The sequence below is a fragment of the Giraffa tippelskirchi genome, chromosome 4 (assembly GCF_054371585.1).
Source record: "Giraffa tippelskirchi isolate mGirTip1 chromosome 4, T2T-mGirTip1v1.2.pri, whole genome shotgun sequence".
Lineage (NCBI taxonomy): Eukaryota > Metazoa > Chordata > Mammalia > Artiodactyla > Giraffidae > Giraffa > Giraffa tippelskirchi.
The window spans coordinates 108,896,244-108,918,095 of record NC_137278.1 but is presented as its reverse complement, the minus strand read 5'-3'; the positions used below and the strand labels follow the sequence as shown (position 1 = coordinate 108,918,095).

Genomic DNA, 21,852 nt, shown 5'->3' with positions numbered 1-21,852 from the left:
AAGTCAGAAACTTAGTGGAAAAGGCTAGTTGAGGGTGTGCCAGGTGAAAACAACTCATGATTATTTACATCACCGCCTTGAACGCTTTGCATGTTCCATAACTTAGGTTTCACTGTGAGAAAAGGGACAGCAGGCTGGGGAAGTTAATCAACAATAAGGGACAGATTTCCCCGGTGGTCCAGTGGTTAAGAACCTGCCTGCCAGTGTAGGGAACATGGGTTTGATCCCTGGTCTGGGAAAATCCCACATGCCTCAAGACAACTAGGCCCATGTGCTACAACTACTGAGCCTGTACTCTAAAGCCTGCTTGTCTAGAGCCTGTGCTCTGGAACAAGAGAAGCCACTGCAATGAGAAGCCTGTGCACTGCAACTAGTCCCTGCTTGCCACAATTAGAGAAAGCCTGCACAGCAATGAAGACCCACCACAGCCAGAAAGAAAGAAGTAAAAATTAAAACAATAAAGGATATAGGTTTATGAAGACTCATGTAATAAATTTAATTCATTCTGTAGCAGTTTCAAATGTGTACAAATTCTTCTGACAGCTCCATCAAAAGATGGGAGTTTAATTACCCTTCCTTGGAGTAAGGGTCAACCTTAGTGACTCATTTTTAACAGTATATATAATGGACCAGGCTAGGCTAGAAAAGACAAACACAGCTACCTGCCTCTTTCTCTTGAGATGCTTACTCTTGGCGGGGAGGCCACGTGTAGGTATTACAGCCATAACCTCAGCTAAGATCTCCCTCGTCAGACAGTATCAACCAACAGCTTGCAGACTGCTCCAGTGCCCAGTTTTTTGAACCATCCTTCTGGATACCAACCGGTGCAAAGTGAGTTATTCCTGTTGAGTCCTGACTAAATTGCAGATCTGTGAACAAAAATGCCTTTTTAAGCCACTAAACTTTTTGGTGCTATAGATAATCAGAATTGAACGATAATCAGAATTTAACTTACCACAGAGCCAACATTCCTCATTCTACTATATTTCCCAAACTACTGCAGATGCTAACAGATATCCAAGAGAAAAATACACAAAGTTGTCGGGTACCTGATAATTTGAAATTTCTGCCTGATAAAGTTTAGACACCACCCCCCTATTCAGAATTAAATTTATTCTTAAATTGGGAGCCATGGCAAAACAGCTACTCAAAAACTATAAATGCTCCAGTGGTTCCAGGAGTAGAAACAGAAATCTGGCTTTGGGCAGGCTCTGTTCTGAGAGGCATCACTTTGATCATTTGGAAGTAGATCAGTAGGGTAGCCCCAAATTAATCCAAATGTGATATATTAAAGTGTTGCATGGTAAATATCGATATTTTTGTTTTAAAAGTGACCCACCTGGGATATTTTCAGGCCCCTGTGATGGTCTGGTACATTTACTGACAACTCGAGTTCTGAAGGGCTTTCCTGGTGGTTCAGATGGTAAAGAATCAGCCTGCAATGCATGAGATGAGACCCGAGTTCGATCCCTAAAAACTATTCATGATCAATTAAGTTTAGGGAGCGTTATAGCCATCTCTGTCTATACCTATGTTCCTTTAGATTCACAGGGCACATCAGCATATTGAAGTCTTGAGATCCTGTGGTGAGAAGTCTGTTTTAACTTGAAGAAAGCCTTGCACGGAATTAACTGTTCATGGAACCACTAACATCTCAAGGAACACTGGGAAATGATGGCCTGGACCACTGGTTCTCAAACTTTCTGACTGCAGGACCTCTACATTCTTCAGTTACTGAGCACCCCCACCCCTCGCCCCCCGGCAAAGAGCTTTTGTTTATGACAGTTAAATCTATCATTACTTTCCATATTAGGAAATTTTTTAAAAATTTAAAATATATATTAGCTCAGACTTATGGTCAAGTTGAGATTGACAGGAACCAGATTCACCTCACTTGAAACAATCAAAAATAAAGACAAATTACATGAAAAAAAATACGATTTTGAGAACTGACAATAGGCAACAAAGGACAGTTTAGGGGAAAATGAGGTCAGCCTTGAGATTAGCAAGCTTATTACTCTTTTCGAGAACTGGGCTATAGTGCAAGGAGGGGGAATAATGAGGGAGCTGGAAGGCACCCCAAGTTGAGGAGACAGAGCTGAGGGTCCAGAGGGACCAAGGCAGCTAGAATTGGAAGGGCTGGAGGGAGCTGCACAGAGAAAGAACGGGCCACCTAACCCCCAACGTGAAAGTCTTCAGCTGTGTTCAGGATTGAACGTGCATGTGAGGTAACTACTTAAGAGTATGGAAAAAACCATCTGAAAGATTTAGACAGAACAGTGTCTGGTGCTCATATAGAGCTGGGAATAGTGCCTACTCTCACCAGTGACATTGGGAAGTGTGACTCATGGAACTTTGGATGGAATACACAGGTCTTGCTTCAGTAATGGGGAACAGTAAACCCTAAACTGAACACTGTTCTGGTCCTGCCTTAAAAAACCCTGCTTATCAGCAAAACCTGAAAGGATCAAAGTTTCCAAATAATTGCATCCCAGAGCAATGCTCTGGAATTTCTATAGGAATAAAAAATACCCAGTACTCAGTTTCTAGGGTCTGGCATCCAATCAAAAATTACAGGCATTTGCAGCAACATGGATGGATCTAGAGATTGTCATACTGAGTGGAGTAAGTCAGACAGAGAAGGAAAAATACAGTATGACATCCCTTATATGCAGAATCTAAAAAAAAAATGATTCAAACTTACAAAACAGAAACAAGACTCATGGATTTAGAGAAAGAACTTACAGTTGCCGGGGGTGGGGGGAAAGGATAGGGAGCTCGGGATCAACATGTATACACTGCTATATTTAAAATGGATAACTAGCAAGGAGGTCGTACTGTATAGTATAGCAGAGAGAACTCTGCTCAATGTTATGTGACAGCCTGGATGAGGGGTAAGTTTGGGGGAGAATGGATACTTGTATATGTATGGATGAGTCCCTTTGCTGTCTACCTGAAACCATCACAACATTGTTAATTGGTTATACTCCAACATAAAAGTTCCAAAATAATAATAATAAAAAAGTTAAATTTACCAAGCATGCAAAGAAGCAGGGAAACAGTCCATAATGATGAAAAATAAAATCTATCAGAACCAACTAAGACCTGATATACATTGTGATAATTAGCAGGTAACAATATTAAAACAGCTAATTTTAACATTATTCTATTTTGAAAGTGTTAAGTAGCAATACAGAAGATGTAAAACTGGTTCAAATAAAGCATCGTAGGTGAAAATGGTAATGCGGCAGACAAAAAATACACTGAATAGTACTGATGACAGACTAGATAGTGCAGAAGAGAACTTAAGTGAACTTTAATTTTAATTTTAATAAATGAATTATCACTGAGCTGTAGGACAATCTCAAATGGCCTAATATATGTGTGTAACTGGAGTCTGCGGAAAGAGGGGGAAGAAAAATATTTGTAATGATGACTGAAAATTTTCCAAATTTGATGAAAACTGTAAAACTACAGATCCAAGAAACAGCATTAGTAGCAATGAGGCTTCCTAACGCTTTGGATGGGAACAGTCCCTCTTTCTTCCTTAGTACTAGAAACACTGCTGTGTATTAAAAAGCATTTACCAAGGAGAGGGTGAGATGATACGAGAGGACAGCAATGAAACATGTGTATTACCATATGTAAAATAGATGACCAGTGCAAATTCGATGCATGAAGCAGGGTGCCCAAAGCTGTGCTCTGGGACAACCCAGAGGGATGGGGTGGGGAGGGAGGTGGAGGGGAGTTCAGGATGGGGGGACACGTATACACCCATGGCTGATTCATGTCAACGTATGGCAAAACCACAACAATATTGTAAAGTAATTAGCCTCCAATTAAAATAAATAAATATTTTTAAAAAGTATTTACCAATACCAGTCTATTATATGACAGAGATATTCTGGTAAAATTTATCTAAGCAAAACATTCATACTTCAATTCAAAGCCAAAAACTTTTCTAAGAGACATATGTGATTTCCTTGAGTTGGCGACTTAGCCGACCTAGATCAAGGGACATCTTGAATTTTCCACTTGGAATTACAGATTTTTCTATTTTAAAAGCCACATAAAGATATTTAAAACTCTTATACCAAAAATTTGATAAAATTTAAGGTTTACTTTCTGACTTGAAGCTAAGATTTCTTGCCCGGGTATGTACTTGTTTCCAATTATCTCCATAAACTCTTAGAACTAGGCATCCACATCACAGGTGCAAGCTATCTGGGAAGGACTAGGGATCCACTCAAGAAGGTAATAAAGAGAAAAGGACCTAACCAGAATGAAAGGGGAGGGCTGACTGTATAATTTCCTTTTGTATTTTTACTTGTTTAAAATATTGTTACTTGAGTTCTAATAGCTCTGGAGGCATTACTTTCAATATAGTAAAATAATTATGAAATGAGTATTAGGTCAATCTATTTGTTTAATACCACTGGGTTCTCAATTAAACCATAAACAATCACGTGAACGACTAGAATTTAACAAATAAACAAAATTAAACAAATAAAATGACTAGAATTAAACAAATAAAACAAAAATCCTCCATGTTTTGCTTTGTAAATTCCCAAATAAAGCCTTCCTTGTCACGCAGAGTTTCTCAAGTAACTGAGAGCAATGTTTCACAGGTTTCCAATATTTTACGAGAGTCTTCAGACGCACTTACGTTTAAATCTTGGGGATTCATACAGTTCCTGAGAATCCTAATTAACTCTATGGAATCCAAAATTCTTAAAGAAAAATATACTCTCTTATTTTAAAATAATTAATTACAAACACACACATATACACAGAATGAAACTTTTGTTTGTCTTTTAACAATACTATCACCTTCTGCTTTTGCCAATTTCTAGTTTTGCCACTTGATCCCTAGTTGACCCAGATATAAACATATAGTACACCTTTTTCATATCACAGGTACCAATATCAGCAGTTCATCAATCTCTTGAAGTGAACTGAGCAAAGTAACAAACAAACACACATTTAAGAGTCAATATTTATTCTGATTAATATTTTACAAAATTTTGACAGATATAATTTATGTAAGGAGAGCTAGTTTATTAAACACTTTACAGGTTTTTCTTTCCACAGAATAACACGTTAAGTAGCAAAATAATACTTGGCACAGTTATAAATAAGGAAAATATAAAATAAAAATATCCATAGCTTAAGTATAATAATGATGCTGTTTTATGCCTATTAATATTTCAAACAAATTCCTGGGAACAACAAAAATAAGGAAAAAGTTCCAAAGAAGTAATTCATGTTTAGAGCTGAGAAGTTAAGTTTTTATTTGCTAAAAGTATCCAATTAAGCTGATATGAACTGTTCCTCAAAGGGTCACCCTTATACACAACTTTAGAATGGGGTTAAACTGGTTCCACACTAAGACCTATAAAATCATTAGAAGTTACATTGCTGCATAGTTGGCTCCTGACCGTCTGACCATTTCTGAGTTATAGATTTCACTGGTGCTATGAGATGGTTTAGTGCTAAAGCATTAACATTGTTAATATTTTCCATGTATACATCTAGAGTTTTGTTTTTTTTCCTATTTAACCGAAAGACATTTCTTTCGCACTTAAAAGAATATTGTACCATAAAGAAAGAACATGGTAACAACACTCTCATTCAAACTCGGAGAAAACCACCATTGTATTTGACTGTTAATAAAAAATGTATTCGATAAAAATTGCAACTGAGTCTTCATGTGAAGTGGCTCAAAATACAAAAAATTAAAACAAATTCTAGCCTTTTATAAATAACTTTGAATTTAAAAATTATCTAAAATTTCCCCCAATTAGTAGTCAAAACTAGCAGAGACATTTGTAAAGTTAACCAATTTTGTACATTCTATGACAAAATGGCACAATGCTATTGCCACCCCACACCCATCTCTTCCCTTTTCAAAAATAAAGTACGTATGCCAATTTTCTAATATTAAAACACTCACATACACTAAGTAATCTTTTTGATGTATGACTTACGGTCAAAGAAACTACTATATAAAAATGGTACTTGGAAATACTGAATATCAACTATATACATTTTCGCTGCTCTTCTTACTAAGGCAAGGGGCGGGTTTACCACTAGATTGCTTTAATACCTGTAATCTGCATTTTACAGAGAATACTAATTTTACCAAGCATCAGACATGCAGTGAACTTGCAGGATATAATGCCTATTAACAGCAATATTGAACATTACTAGAAGCTCATTAGTTATCTCCCTTTTCTTTTTGGTTGGATAAAATGAAATGAGCAGCTTTAAATACACTAACACATAGAGACACAAAGAGAAAACTACTTGATAAATTATTTATATACAGATACACAATCTTTACACTGGTCTAGGACCTGTCATTAGTCTGGCCACCCTTTTCCCACTCTCCCCTGGCCTATTCCCTCTCACACATTTCCCACAGGTTGCTCGAACCACAGTTTGCTACAGCACTTAAAGAGGACTACACCAAGTCTCACTCTGTAAACAATATTTGTGGAAGCAGTGACTAACAGTTCACCATGAGAGTATGGAAATGCTGCAACAAAAATTGATCAGTGCATCATGTTTAACAATTAGAAAATCTTTCTGAAATTGTTTCAGACAGCATTAACAAATTTTAAAACATTCAACGCTGGGAAAACTGAAACAATCTTAGAGATAAAATTCTTTCCAATAGGTCATTTTTTAAAAACCAGAATATACCATTAGCTTTTCTTTTATTCACGTCTATTATGTACAGAAATCATGCTCCATCTTTAGCTAGACTCCCATTATTTTGTCTATAATTTATTTTTGCAGTACATCCGTTTATCTCTATTACTGAGAATTTTGTATTAACTTGAAAATAGCTCAACTCTTAAAAATTGGACTATTTGCACATCAAATTAAATTCTAATTTATGCTTTACTGGATATTGTGTGCTAGTATACATTCTATGAGGTGCATCATGCACTTAGTAGGGCTTTCAAGTTGAACAAAATAACATGACTTACTATACTCATGCAAGTGCTTTATTATCAGACCATAAAACCTTAAGAGCAAGGTTACTACAAATTATTTCACTGAACTAGAAATATATCAGCACTTCAACAGCTGATAGCAATAAAATATTGTTAGCACATTTTTTTGGTGAACATTATTTTCCTGTGCCTTTGAAGACACATTACAGTAGTTCCCTAATAAAACCACATGATTTTCATCACAGTATTTACATGTACATTCTAACACGTACATAATACTAGTCTGAATCAATTTAAGACAACTCTCTTGGAATTAAATGCAATACTAATAGTAGATTGCATTATAAAATTTAGCTGTATACCATAAATTTAGTTTTAGCTAGACTCGAACATTTCTGATCAGTAAACCATGTCTGTCAACAGAATAAGTTCACTCTTTCCTTATGAAAAATGTTATGAGAACAAAACCAAAAAGTTGTGTATGTTGTAAATTCCCACATTAAGAACCATTAAAATTCTTTTTAAGATCTTTATTCTTCCCAGAAGTGGCAGTGTGTTCTGTCCATGTTTACCTTTGTTAATAAAAGTGTTGAAAAAAAGACTGTAAAGTTCACTGTTAGCCCTACATATAGCATGCTATTTGTTCAAAGGATGTGGATTCGAGTGAGAGAGAGACACGGACAGACACAATTTTCAGGCACCACTCAGCAATATGCTTCAAAGGATAAAGATGTTGCTACACGAGCTGGTACCCAGATCCTGATATTTGGTCATATTCTATTGTATACTGCCTGGTCCAGTCCACGATAACAGGACGAAAGAGGCCACAGCATCGAAATTCAAAGAAGTCTATAATATTCCTTACACATCCATGGCTAAACAACCCCCCCGCAAAAAAAAAAAAAAAAACAGAAACAAACAAAAAACAGAAAAAGAAAAAAATAGTCTATTAGTATAGTAACTTAATATGAGTTTAACATAATTTTAATGTTAAATATATTTTTTCCAAACTTAAAATACTCAGATATTTTGTCAGAAAGAATCTGCTTATAACTCTATAAGATATGTATGCATTCATGTTTCTTCAGAGCTCTGACAACACTGATTTTTCTCTTGTGCTTATACCATGGGTTACACTATTATATTTTAAAGTTATTCAAACATCCATCTCTCATTCCTATGTAAAATGCAATTTTTGATAAAACGTTTCCTTGACTGGTAGCTCTTTGGCAAAGAGACAAACTATATCCAAAATTGCAAAAGTAAAAGACAAAATAAATATAAATAGCATAAATGTGACAGTGTACCTAAGAGTAACAATTTAAAAAAAGAAATGTCAAAGGAAGTTCCTGGAATTTTAGAATTCAAAAATTTTAGTAACTTCAAGAATACCTTTGGAAAAGCAATCAGTTTTACACCTTACGTAATTATTGTGCCAGCGGGAAAATTTTCAAAACTGTTCAACTGACTCTATTATTTTTTATTTTAAACATCTGCATGCTTTCCAGAAGCATGCAACAATTAATATAGCACCACAAAAGCTTGAAGGTAGTAGACAATTTGAGTAAAATTCAAAGTTTTAAATATTTCATATTATTAGGAAACTACTGTTTAACTCCAAACTGAATGCAAATTTCAAAATATATACATATATAAATAAAAGAACAGTACAATCTCTTCAATAAATGGTGTTGGGAAAACTGAACAGTCACAGGCAAAAGAACTAAACTGAACCACTAACTTATACTATATACAGAAATTAACTCAAAATGGATTAGACCTGAATTTATGAAATGAAATTAGAAAATAGAGATGGTAAGCTCCTTGACATTAGTCTTGGTGATGAGTTTTTGAATCTGACACCAACAGTAAAGGTAACAAAAGCAAAAATAAATGAGACGACATTAAGCTAAAAAGGTTCTACCCAGCAAAGGAAACCATCAACAAAATGAAAAGGCAACCTACTGAATGGGAGAAAATATCTGCAAATCATATATCTGATAAAGGGTTAATATCCAAATTGTATAAAGAACTCACACAACTCAATAGAATAAAAGCAAATAATCCAACTAAAAACAGACAGACGATCTGAACAGACTGACGGCCAAGAGACACGAGAAGATGTTCAACATTACACTAATCTGTTAGGGAAATGTAAACCAAAATCATGTGAAACAGACACTGCCACACACTTGTTAGATTGGCTATTATCAAAAAGATAGGAAAAGCAAGTGCTGGTGAGGATACAGAGGGCCCTGTGCGCTGTGGGTGGGAACATAAATCGGTGCAGCTACTATGGAAGACAGTATGGAGGTTCCTCAAGAAATTAAAAATAGGACCACCATATGATTCAGCAATTCCACTTCTGGGTATTTATCCAAAGAAAATGAAAACACTAGCTTGAAAAGATATATGCACCCACATGTCCCCTGCAGCATTATTTACAACAGTCAAGATATGGTAACAATCTAAGTACCCATCGATGGATGAAGGGATTTAAAAAAATGTGGTACACACACACAATGAAACAAAATTCAGCCTTACATTGTAAAGAAAAAGGAAATCCAGCCATTGGCAATAACATGGATGGACCGTGAGGGCACTATACGAGAAATAAGTCAGACAAATACGACATTATCTCACTTACTTTGAATATAAACAAACCTGAGCTAAGAGATACAGAGAACAGACTGGTGGAGGCCAGAGACTGGGAGTGGGGGTAGGCAAATGGGTGAAGGAGGTTCAAAACATACAAACTTCCAGTTCTAAAATCAGTGAGTCCTGGGAATTCAATGTACAGCATGGTGACTACAGTTCATACTGTACTGCACATTTGAAAACTGCTAAGAGAACAGACCTTAAAATTTCTCATGACAAGAAAAAATGTTCCAACTATTTATTGTGACAGATGTTAACTAGATTTTAACGATGATCACTTTGCAATGTATACAAACATCAAGCCATTATGCTGTACACTTGAAACTAACATAATGCTGTATGTCAATTATACTTAAAAAGAAAAAAGAAAATTAGGTGTGTGGAAATTTTTGTGTCATTCAAACAGCAAATAAAATAAGTAATCTGGGACTTCCCTGATGGTCCAGTGGCTAAGAATACACGCTCCCAATGCAGGGGACCTGGGTTCAATCCCTAGTCAGGGAACTAGATCCCACATGCTGCAACTAAAGATCCTGAGTACTGCAACTAAGACCCAGTACAGGCAAATAAACAAATAAATATTTAAAAAAATAATAATAATAAGTAACATGAAGCAAAAAGTAGCTGCCCGAGAGTCTAAGAAATTTCCCTAAATAATGAATTTCAAGCAATTGTATTTTTAAAAATCTTATTTCAATTTTCTTGATACATTCATTTTTGAATGAAAATTTATAAACCGATAGAAACGTTAAAAAACAAATACTAAACATTAGTAGGTCAATAAAGTTTGAATTGTATAATTTAAGGAAAAAGTGAAATCTTGGTATTTATGTTTTACAAGCTATTTTCTACATGGCTAAGTAAAAGAAATATTTTCTATTTCATATCTTATTGCCACTTTAAAAGAAAATACTTCTCTTTGATGTACTCATTAGATATTTGCTTAGTTTAGTTAGTAAGGAACTTCTTGAAGGAACTTCAAGAGAAAATATTAAATCCACAGAAATGTACATACTTGAATGGACTTTCAATTGATGTTGTAGTGACTTTAAAGTGCTTGTATCTCCTGGCATTCATTCTTTCATTTGTAGTAATACCTAAACATGATATCTAAGAGGCAAAAGAAAGCAAACCATTACATCTCTGAATATTTAATATAAAATAAATTTAAAATTAATTATCAAGAGGATTAGGATGGAGAAAAAAATGATGAAGTCTGTTTTTGGTTTTCCATCAGGAGACATCAAGCCAGTGTACATGAGATCATCTGTCTCTATGAAAAGTAGGTAATTAAATAGGGAAATAATTTTTAAACAGGTTACCTGGCATTGTGTATGTGGAGAGATGGACATTATGTACATATTACTACTCCATCGGCCCCTTTAAGCAGGAGATTTTTAAAAAATCCTAATTAAAAGGAAAGGGCTTCCCAGGTGGATCAGTGGTAAAGAATCTGCCTGCCAATGCAGGAGACGCAAGAGATGCAGGTTCGATCCCTGGTCAGGAAGATCCCCTGGAGAAGGAAATGGCTACCCACTCCAGTACTCTTGCCTGGAGAACTCCACGGATAAAGTAACCTGGTGGGCTACAGTCCATGGGGTTGCAAAGAGTTGGATACGACTGAGCACACACAGTGCACACAGAAAATTCAGGTGTATCAGTTTTCTTAATTAAATTTTAAAAATTAAGTTAAAAAAAACTCTTGAATAAATACTGATATTTGCAGGTAATAAATATTATTATTAAAACACATACAAAATTAATGGCACCATCAATCTAAGCTCACAGTTAAATCCACTTGGATGTATGTAAATCAGCAAAGACAGAAACAATAAGTTTTGTTAAGAGTAGTACTGAAGGTCAAAAGTTCCTAATGTAAGAAGAGGGAGGAGAGGAGGAAAGACAGAGGGAAGAAAGGAACAGCAAATTGAAAATTTTAACTCTCAAAAAAATTTTAAGTATTGAAAAGTAAGAGTGGTTATAAAGAGGATACACTATTATCTTCTAAGCAAGGAGTGAATTTTTAAGAGTTCTCAGCAAGCTAAAGAGTAATGCATTTGAACATACCTGATACATTTGACACATGAGTAATACAGCCACCCACATGAAATGAAAAACACTGTTCAGAAACATCCAAAACATCCAAGGTGAACAGGTGGCAATTTGAGTAATATATGTCCAAAATCCATCCTTGGTGTAACTGGTCTCACAGTGCAGTCCCCAGTCTAAAATCAGAGCAGAAGTACTCAGACTTACTCAATAATCATCCAAGCCCCTTGTGGATGATTTTGTGGTAGGTACCACTTAGAAAACATGACCTAAGAATTTAACTGATGACTTTCAATGCAAATATGTTAGTACTCATAAATAATCCCCTTATCCATTAGTGAAAAAACATAAAAAACAGAAAGCAGCAGCCAATCTTAAAAACAAACAAACCTGTACTGTAACAACAGCTTTTATTTGATTGGTACTACATACATATAATACTTTAAAAATATTTCTTTTATACAAAGATAAGATGATATATACATGTGAGACTTCTTTGGAGGGAAGGCATATAATACAAGATCACCTTGGGGAGGAGAGCTTTTTCCAAAACAAAATTTAATTTACTCAGAGAGCCGCTGCCATAAAGAATTGATGTTATTGCTGGACTATGCTCTTTCTTAGGGGTGTTGGACTGCCAGAAATTAGGTAAAGATCTCTGACCAAAACTTTCTCTCTGTTCATCTCTATTTGAGGAACTAGCCTCCTTTTTCATTACAGTATTAATAATAATAGAGATTATTCTTAATATCTGTGGGAGTAGGAAGACTAGGAAATCATCCAAGACTTATTCTCAAGTCAGTATCTAATACGTCTTCATGCTAAGTACCAACAAGCCCTGAAGGACAGTAGCTAATATTTTCATTCAAATTCTTTCCAAATTATGTTCTCAGTGCAATAAAAGCCTATTATTTCTTCTAAAGTACTAAACCATATGATCAGTGAATGACAACTTATTTTTAACCTTTTAAATATTCTCCAATAGACAATAATTATATCTTCCTCTTCAAAATATTTCAAGTTCTGTGAAAACTGAACTTCAACTATATTTTCCCAGCTGTTTGATAAGAAAGAGCAACTAGCATAATCACAAAATTTACAAACTACTAAAGCAAAGCAAGCATGCAACGTGAAAAATGTTGGTGTATTTTACCCAGAAGCTTTTCAAAGCCTATTAAAAGACAATTAACTGATAATTATGTTGCTTATACGCTACTGAATATATTTGATAGTTCTATATCTATTTTTTCATTGTAGTGAAGTGTCTCAGTTAAAAGACATTTGTCATTACTGTATTTTTTGTTAATATGGTAAAGCATGAGTTTGCAAACATTTGCTTTAAGAAGATAAAAAATACTAATTGTACTCACAAGAAATACAACCATAAATCATCCAGCAGATCATAAAAAGCAAGAAGAATAGGTAGCCCATAAAGTATCTATGGTTGCCTGCACCTAGAGAACAAAACAGAAGCAATTTTTTCCAGCTAACAAAAAACAACCAGACAAATACCTAGGGATGAGACTGTGGTTGGGAAATGCCCTGAAAAGTGAGATGCACACTGGACAATCATCACATACGCTACTTATTTACAAAATGATCGTCAAGAAAAGAGTTGTTTTAATCAAAGTCTAAAATAAAAGAATGCTTACAATTACACAAAGATGTAGTGACTGCAATGAAATGCACTCTGAAGTCAAAAAAGTCTTAATGAACCAAATAAATCACAATTTTGAGCTTTAATTCCACTATGTGCTTTGAGGTTTAAACAACTCTATTTTATCTGTACTTTTATAAACTTTATAATCCAACTTTTTAAAGGTTTCTCCCAGAGAGTCATACAATCTTTGTAATATTTCCCTGCTGTTCCCTCATAAAATCTCCATGGTCATCTCTCAGGCCACTTATCCCACTTCCTTAGACTGTGATTCTGAGCACTGAGGTATGCAGAGTTCTTAGCTGTCATTTTTCTTTGCCTCTGTACATAACAATCTTGTAGCAATTTTTAATTGTCTTACTTTCTCTAGTTTAACTAAAAGACAACACAAGCTGCCTCTTTATTGATTTCACTGCTGTCCAATGGAGAAAACAGGAAAGAGGAGGCACCAGAGAGAACTGATAAAGAAATTATATCAGTCTTTCCTAGACACTGATTTTATGATGTCTTTTTCCCTCTCTTACAACTGAGCTGATGTACCACCACCAAGAAAATAATTAGGGGAATAAGGGGTGTTGCATGGTGTAAGAATGAAGCTTCCACATCTACTTTAATATTGTACTTCATTAGTTACCTAGAGCAATATAAATGAACAATACATTTAGAAATTACTAATAAAACTTACCTACACAGTTACCCACCCATGGGCAATGATGGTCAAATTTCGCTATACAGCGGTTGCACACACCACAATGTTTGGACCTTACTGGCTTCCGTATCTGTTAATAGGCATGTGAAAAGATTACAAAAGGCACTGTACCTAAGACAGAAAAGCTGAACATTTTCTCAAAATACAATTATGAAAAAAACTATTTTTTGAAAAGGATTATACCAAGGTTTCCAAAGGAATAGATCCAATCAAAAATCATTCTTGTTTAATAAAATTTCAACTGCAACAACAAAGATGAAAAAGAAGGCTACTCTAACATATAAACTCCTTGCTGTGTGGACAGTCAAATAAACAAACAAACAAATAAAAACTCCTAAGGTGGGGCAGAACCATCAATTTACAAAAATAAGAATCAAATACCAATCTGCTATTGCAGTGAATGGTACTATATTTAATTCATAACCCTTAAATTCCTCAAATATCACTCTTCCAGCTTCTTAATGAAAATCTATCACAGTGAATGATACTGGTTGCTGCTTAATAAAATGAAACTGTTTCTTAGTAATAGGAAGGTCGTTAGAAGTGAATAAAAGCAGCTTCTAAAATTCAAATCATTAATAAAATGTCTTCCCAGAGCTAACAAATCTAGCAACAACAAAAAAACCCAGTAAGTGCACTCATCTTTCAGAGCCTCTTCAGATCTCAGATTAAGGTACAGCACTTTTCCCTGCTGAACTGCAAGACCATATCTAAGAAAATACAACATGCTTGTGAAGTTTAGGCAGTCCCTATTTGTTCTAAAAAACAAAAAATACATTATACAGCACTTGACAGGCAATAGAGAGTTCATTTTCATGATGCCTTCTGTTTTAAATGTTGTGAAATGCTTTTCTCTCCATTACTCTCAAGCGGTCAAGTGAATACAAGAACTCATTAGTGATCTTCAAAGAGTTGTTAATCCCAATGCTGGATACATGACAAGAGCTGGAGTTATAACACTTTTCAGAAGCAAATTTTATAATACCCTTCATTGGTGTTTTAATAAAAGCCCTGTCATTTCCCCAACACTTTACATAAGGTTATACATGATTCTGAGGGTACTAAGAAAAAGGCATAGGTGCATTATGTGGCTCTTACATGTACTAAAATAATCTGTGGACCCAAGAAAAGGCTAAGTTACTCTTCAGCACAGATATGAGACTAAATCCATCAGCACAAAGAAGTAGGATATATCAAACAACTTCTACCCTAACTTGCAACTCTCAGCTAAGTCTCCTCTTTGGGCAACAGTTACGAAGGAATTCTGCACAAAAACGGACACAAGGCTCTTGAACACAACAGCTGCCCTAGTTCACTTACAGAGCAATTCATTTTCAGGAAATTCTGATTTACGTATGTCTTCTTACCTATTTGTCAAAGTGAAGGATACCCATATAATTACAAATACCTCTGTCAATTCGAATCATTTTATATTACGACATGCTCTTGATTTTACAATACCAAATTATCTATCCAGAACTACAGCTTACCGTAACATAATACATAATGAAAACATTTATGCTATAATGACAAAAATAGTCTCGTTCTTGCCATCAGATATATACTTAATAATGAAACTGTATTGAGCAACTCTATATAAAAGAATCTGTTTGCCACATGGCAAAAACATCAGCAATGTATACTTGACTTTGTGGAACAGAATAATACGTTCATAGACTGCTGCTGCTGCTAAGTCGCTTCAGTCGTGTCCAACTCTGTGCAACCCCATAGACAGCAGCCCACCAGGCTCCCCCATCCCTGAGATTCTCCAGGCAAGAACACTGGAGTGGGTTGCCATTTCCTTCTCCAATGCATGAAAGGGAAAAGTGAAAGTGAAGTCACTCAGTCTTGTCCGACTCTTAGCGACCCCATGGACTGCAGCCCACCAGGCTCCTCCGTCCATGGGATTCTCCAGGCAAGAGTACTGGAGTGGGGTGCCATTGCCTGCTCCGGTTCATAGAATAGTAGAATATAAAAATGTTCTAAACATTAAGAACACAATTCTGCAAATTACCCATTGTAAAGCACAGAAACAAAAATCTTTTTAAAGCATGCTTTAAAATACAAAAGAATCAGTACTCTAACGTTGCTACCAAAAATAAAGCAGTATATTTAGTGAATCCAAAATCATAACTGTTTGCCAAAGAATGTTAAGCGAAACAACTTAAAAGAATCTCTAGAATTAGAGCTTAGTTTCAAAAACTCTTTCCAGAATCCTCAACTAGGTCAATTACTTCATTATTATTGTAAAGATGTTAGTTCAGTTGTAGTGTATAACTTAAAGGTATAAAAGGACACTTAGTTTCAAGCATGATTTGGGGATATTTCCATTTCCATACAGAGAAACATGGTTTATACAGGAACACTATATGCCACAGAAACACTGTGGCAGTCCAAACATTTTCCACAGGAACTAATTACAAAAATCAAGCAGAAAATCTCGAAAATACAAAACAGTATTATTATCTATGACCTGGCTGAATATGATAACTTTTAATATCAATGATAAAAGAGTGCTCTAATTTGCATAAACACTCTAACACAGATGGGTAACTGCTCTAATGTTGTCTTAAAGGTTACCTAACTTCCCATCATGGCCTTTAAACATAAGAAACAATTTTCTTAAAATGTAATTAGGGTAACAGCATATTAGGGAATCATAGTAAACTTTTGATTTTAAATACTTAATTAGTTAAGTTTTTTGTTGAATTACATTCTGAGAAAAAAAGAATGAATACAGATGAATGGCAACACTGAATCAGAAATGCAGTTAAGGTATACTATCAGGGGAAAGAGAACACTGGTAAGAAGATATCTTTTCACCATCTTTCTCCTGTCCCATGATCTAAACGCCTTTTGGCTGGGGGGATCATGAAATGTGCTCAGTGAAAGAAACTGTACTGGTTTCCCAAACTCTCTATGCTATGCCACTGCTAAGGGAAAAGGAGAGAGGGAAGAGTAAAGAAAAAAATACTACCAAACAGGTACTGCAGAATATACTGAGGTCCAGACTTCCTGTCTCTGCAAGTTCAACTATTGTCTGTGAATTAAAAAATAAATAAACTTCATTCAAAACAGAACAATATTCATCAGCTATGGTTCCATCAATATGAGTATCAGTACACACTACTAAATATAGATAACCAACAAGGACCTACTGCATAGCACAGGGAACTCTACTCAATATTTTGTAATAAACTATAAGGGAAAAGAACCTGAGAAAGAATATACTATTTCTCAGATTACGTATATGAACCTCAGTGATTCAGTTATACACAGCTGAATCGTTGTGCTGCACACCTGAGATGAACGCAACGCTGAAAGTCAACTGTACTCAGTGAGAATATTTACATGAGTATCAACACACACATTTATTTCTAATTAACCAAGGTTTTCAGCTGAAAATAATAAATTTCTTCACTTCTGTCATTTTACTATAATCTGAATACAGAAATTTTATTTCTTGGATATATGAAAAATCAACACTAAACTTAAGTTACGGGAATAAAACTAAATTACCTAAGGACTAGTCTGCATGGGTTTTGATGATTAAGAGATAAATGTAAACCTGAATCCAAAAAAGAATCGAATCTTCAGAGCTAGATTATAACTTAAGAAAAGCTGGCAAATCAATTAGGAGTAAATGTCTGAAGAATACTGGAACATAAGGGTAGTGTTCTTTACGCAGCATAGAAAGGGGTAGACTGTAAGAAACTACTAGTGTTTTAATCAAATGAGGATAGAATAACTCATCGGGATTTGCTCTGTTTTCAGGGACTGGGTTAAACAGCTCTTAAAATAATTTAACTGCCTCTGGTCTAGTTCTCTACTTAACATGACCTCTTTGGATTATAAATTTGGCTTCCTAAGTACCTGGGCTATAGATGAGGGGTGCCCTGGATCATATATACAAATATGTTAGCTAGTAAAACAATTTATCTATACTATCAACCAGTTTTCTGGCCTTCTAGTTTACACGGTCTTTTAACAAACATTTATTTAATGAATGCAATTTATTTGCTGAAGGTTTACAGAGATGTTTAAAATACTGTATTAGTCCCTCAAAACAATCATAATCCTTAGAAAGGAAAGAAACATGAAATTTTAAAATGTCATGCAAGTGTAAGGATAGGCATCTCAAGAGCACCAACGATATACATAATCTCAGTTTGGTTTGAAATTCCCAGTTTCTTTGTATTCTCATATCTGCTAAAAATACTGATAATATGGCAATAAAACACATGTAACTAGTTAGACAGTATCATGCTACCTTTTTCTTTTGTTCTTCTGTGGCTTTAATAATCCCTGGATCTGATTTCCAAGATTTTCCAAAATTGTAGAAAAGTGCAATACTATTGGCAAGGAATGGAAGATGGATAAATAGAAAATTGAGATGTGCCTAAAGTTAAGGAATCTGAAGAAGAAATGAAAACTAGTTATTACTATAGGTAAACTTTTAATTTGTAAGATTTTATCACACATACAAAAAAACCTAGAAAAAAGTACAAGATGGTTTATTACATCAAAATGAATTCCATCTATACATGCTAGTCTATTATATCACAACAAACACATTTTCCATTGTGCTCATAAGTAAATGTAAGAAACAAAAATGTCAGTTGCTTACAAATTTTAAATCATGTAGGGTAAGCTTACCTGACACATTTTTAAAGTCATTATTATTAAATACATTATTTTTAAATGATCATTACCTCTTTTGACAAAAATGAGGGACTTCTCATGTCCAAAGAAATTAGCATATTACTTTATCTATATTCATTAAAATCTACCAAACATTTACATATCATACCCATATATTTAAAAGATTGTTTTTATATTCTCTTCATTGCCATTTTTGCCCACATTCAAGTTGACTTTAATTTTAGAAAAAGTATTTATAAACTTGCTTAAAACAGAAATACTTTCTTTGGTTACATTTTCCTTACTAATAAAAACATAATAAATGTACCAGGCACTTATAAATGTTAAGTGAAGAATCAAAGACTATTTTCAATAACACTGGGAAAAATAAAGCAATGTTGCTAGAGCAACACATTTTTGAGGCACAAAACACACCATTTCCAAGATTTAACACAGGTACAAAAGCTGTCCACAAAATTTCCCATGAGAATGGTGCCGTCCCTGTAGCAGGGAAGAAAGGAAAAGCCTCTAGCAGTCTGGGATGGATGCTGACAGACAGGGACCTCTGTTCACACACTGACTGCACTAGCCATTCACTCCCACCAGTTCTCCCACACATCTGCTGGCCACATCCCCACCAACTGATTGCCTCAGCCCAAATCTTTGCCTTGTTACTTCTTCACAAATGTGTTATTGGTCTAAAAGGCATAAAGATTGCTACTCTGGTCATTTGTTAGGTCTTCATTATTTATGACGGCCCCTAAGTACACTCCAGTGTTCTTGCCTGGAGAATCCCAGGGACGGGGGAGCCTGGTGGGCTGCCGTCTATGGCCTCTCCAAAGTACTCGGCAGAATATTCTGAGTCATTAAATATTATGGGAACAAATGATCACATTCACCTCTGATTTAAGAAGCTTAAGACCTGATTGAAAAATAATTTATTTTTAGATACAGAATTCCTAATAACCTATTTCAAAACTTTTGCCAACACAATAAACAGTAGACTATATTATTTACAACAGTGAATTTTAGAGTTGTATGATAATTACAGAAGAAGTATGAACAAAATTTTCAAATAAAAGTGCAAGCAAATCACTCACAAATCTCACAACCAGAAATAACCACAGCTAAAATTACATGTGCTCACTTCCGGCTCTTATCATTTGCACATTCTAAAATTAGAATCTCTCTGTAAATACAATTTATGATTTTTTCATTTGTTATAAGTATGAGCCTACATCACTAAGTCTTAGAAAAGCATTTTAATGGATATTTTATTGTATACCACATGTCAGATAACTGATAAATCTGTCCTCCAATTCAGGTTATTTCATTTTTTTGCTATTATAAATGGTACAGTGATAAACTTCTTTGTAAATAAACTTTTGATCTGATCTCTTATTATTTCCTTGTACAAATTATGGTCAGTGTATAATATAGGGCATTTGAAGATACACTGTATCAGGTCAAAGAACTGGGTTCTACACCAGACTCTCAATAATTACCTGGCTATGTAACTTTGAGCAAGGCATACAACTTCTATGAACCTCAATTTTTCTATCAGTTAGAAAACAGCATTATGATTTATGTTTTTTTTTTAATCTCAAAGAATTGTTCTGAGAACCAAGTAAAATAATATATCTGAAGAACTATAAATCAAATAGTAGAATTTTATTTATTGTAACAAATGGTTTATATCAATATAAGACTCATTATCACCACAAAAACACTGACGCTGAGTAACATATGAGAAGCTAAAATAACTTATATACAGTTGACCCTCATGTCTATTAGCTAAAATTTATTTGTAACCCCAAAGCCAGTATTTAGAATGCTTCTGCAGTCATTTGTGAATATGCACAAAGTAACAATAAACATGAGTTGCCTTACACACACATTTCCAGTTGAGCTAAACAAGCCAGTACTTTGCCTTCTTGTTTAGCATTTGTGTGCTTTTTGTTGGTGAGTGCTGTTTAAAATGGTCTCCAAGTATAGTGCTTAAGTGCCATCTGAAGTTCCTAAGCAAAAGTTGATATAAGGACTATATAAAACTCTCTGGCATAAAGTTTTCACTATTTGTAATTTACTAATTATCCTGCTTTTCTCTACTTAAATGCAAACAGATTAACAGTATAGCAACAGTCTAAATTATTTTGAGATGTGAATTGGATTTTTTTTCTTGAACATAAAATTTACGGTTCAATTTAGGAAGACAAGTTAGAAAATACGTCTTGAATACTAGTCATTTCAGAGGTCAGTGCTTTTTATAAATTTAAAATAGATGAGGTACTGAAAATGAGCAGATATGTTTTACTTATTAAATAATCCAATAAGACAATTCTAATGCTTAATAAATCTATGAAGAACAATTTTTATCTCAAAGTATAATACAAGCCCAGAATGAGCTAGTGAAAACTGCCAAGTGAAAAAATTTCAATAGACACTATGCTAAGAAAGTATTTTAACAAGTAATCCTATAATGCTGTGAAAATTAAGAATTAGAAGCACAGTTATAATTCTGTGGCTCAGTTTCACAAAGAAATAAGCATATTTTGTTTTTCTCTAATACACAGGACAACTTAACAAAAAGAATGCAATATTATAATATGCACAACTGTGAAGTGAAACCAGGTATCAGTAACAATTAATACTGTTCAGAACAGGTAAAAGTCACTGAATATGCATACCATTTAAAATATCATATGCTTTTTATATTGATAGTAATGTTTTGAATGATTTAAGACATCAAACATGTACCTTTATTATAATAAAACAGACTGTTACTGATTTTTTCTATTAAAACATCAAAAGCTGACACTGTCCTCATTTCTTAGATGTACACACATGCACATACAAACTTACAATGTCAAATTATACTATTTTTTAAAAGTACATTAAAAAAAAAAAAAGTACATCGAAATAATTTGCTGAACTTAACAAACATCTGAAGATACAGTACTAACAGCTTTTCATAAGCAAAAGAGAAAATTAATGGCCACCTATCAGAGCAGAACAGTAATAAGTGTGACAGTAAGAAAATATTCAGAGAAAATGACTTGACACTAAAACATGAAAATCACAATTCAGCAGAAAGGTGCAGAATGTGTTACAGAATCAGACAAACATGTGTTTCTACTCCACTTTATTAGAGACTAGCTGTGTGATCTTGGGAAAAA

The 21,852-nt window shown here is 34.4% G+C and overlaps 1 protein-coding gene across 3 annotated transcripts in view; it reads right to left on the bottom strand.

Annotated features, from left to right (window-relative positions):
• The window catches only part of ZDHHC17 (zDHHC palmitoyltransferase 17), a 130,265-nt gene that overhangs the window by 15,742 nt on the left and 92,671 nt on the right, over nt 1-21,852 (bottom strand). Inside the window, exons 11-18 of one of the 3 annotated variants that reach the window (XM_081483920.1) lie at nt 18,306-18,430; nt 17,013-17,075; nt 14,012-14,105; nt 13,040-13,123; nt 11,688-11,845; nt 10,636-10,730; nt 1,340-1,436; nt 472-869 (exon numbers count right to left, since the gene is read on the bottom strand). In XM_081483920.1, the coding sequence (XP_081340046.1) occupies nt 837-869; nt 1,340-1,436; nt 10,636-10,730; nt 11,688-11,845; nt 13,040-13,123; nt 14,012-14,105; nt 17,013-17,075; nt 18,306-18,430 (749 nt within the window). In that variant the 3' untranslated portion in view covers nt 472-836. Of the gene's footprint in view, nt 1-471; nt 870-1,339; nt 1,437-4,982; nt 7,838-10,635; nt 10,731-11,687; nt 11,846-13,039; nt 13,124-14,011; nt 14,106-17,012; nt 17,076-18,305; nt 18,431-21,852 lie in introns of those variants that run through there. The other 2 variants (XM_081483919.1, XM_081483921.1) reach the window with 2 other exon arrangements.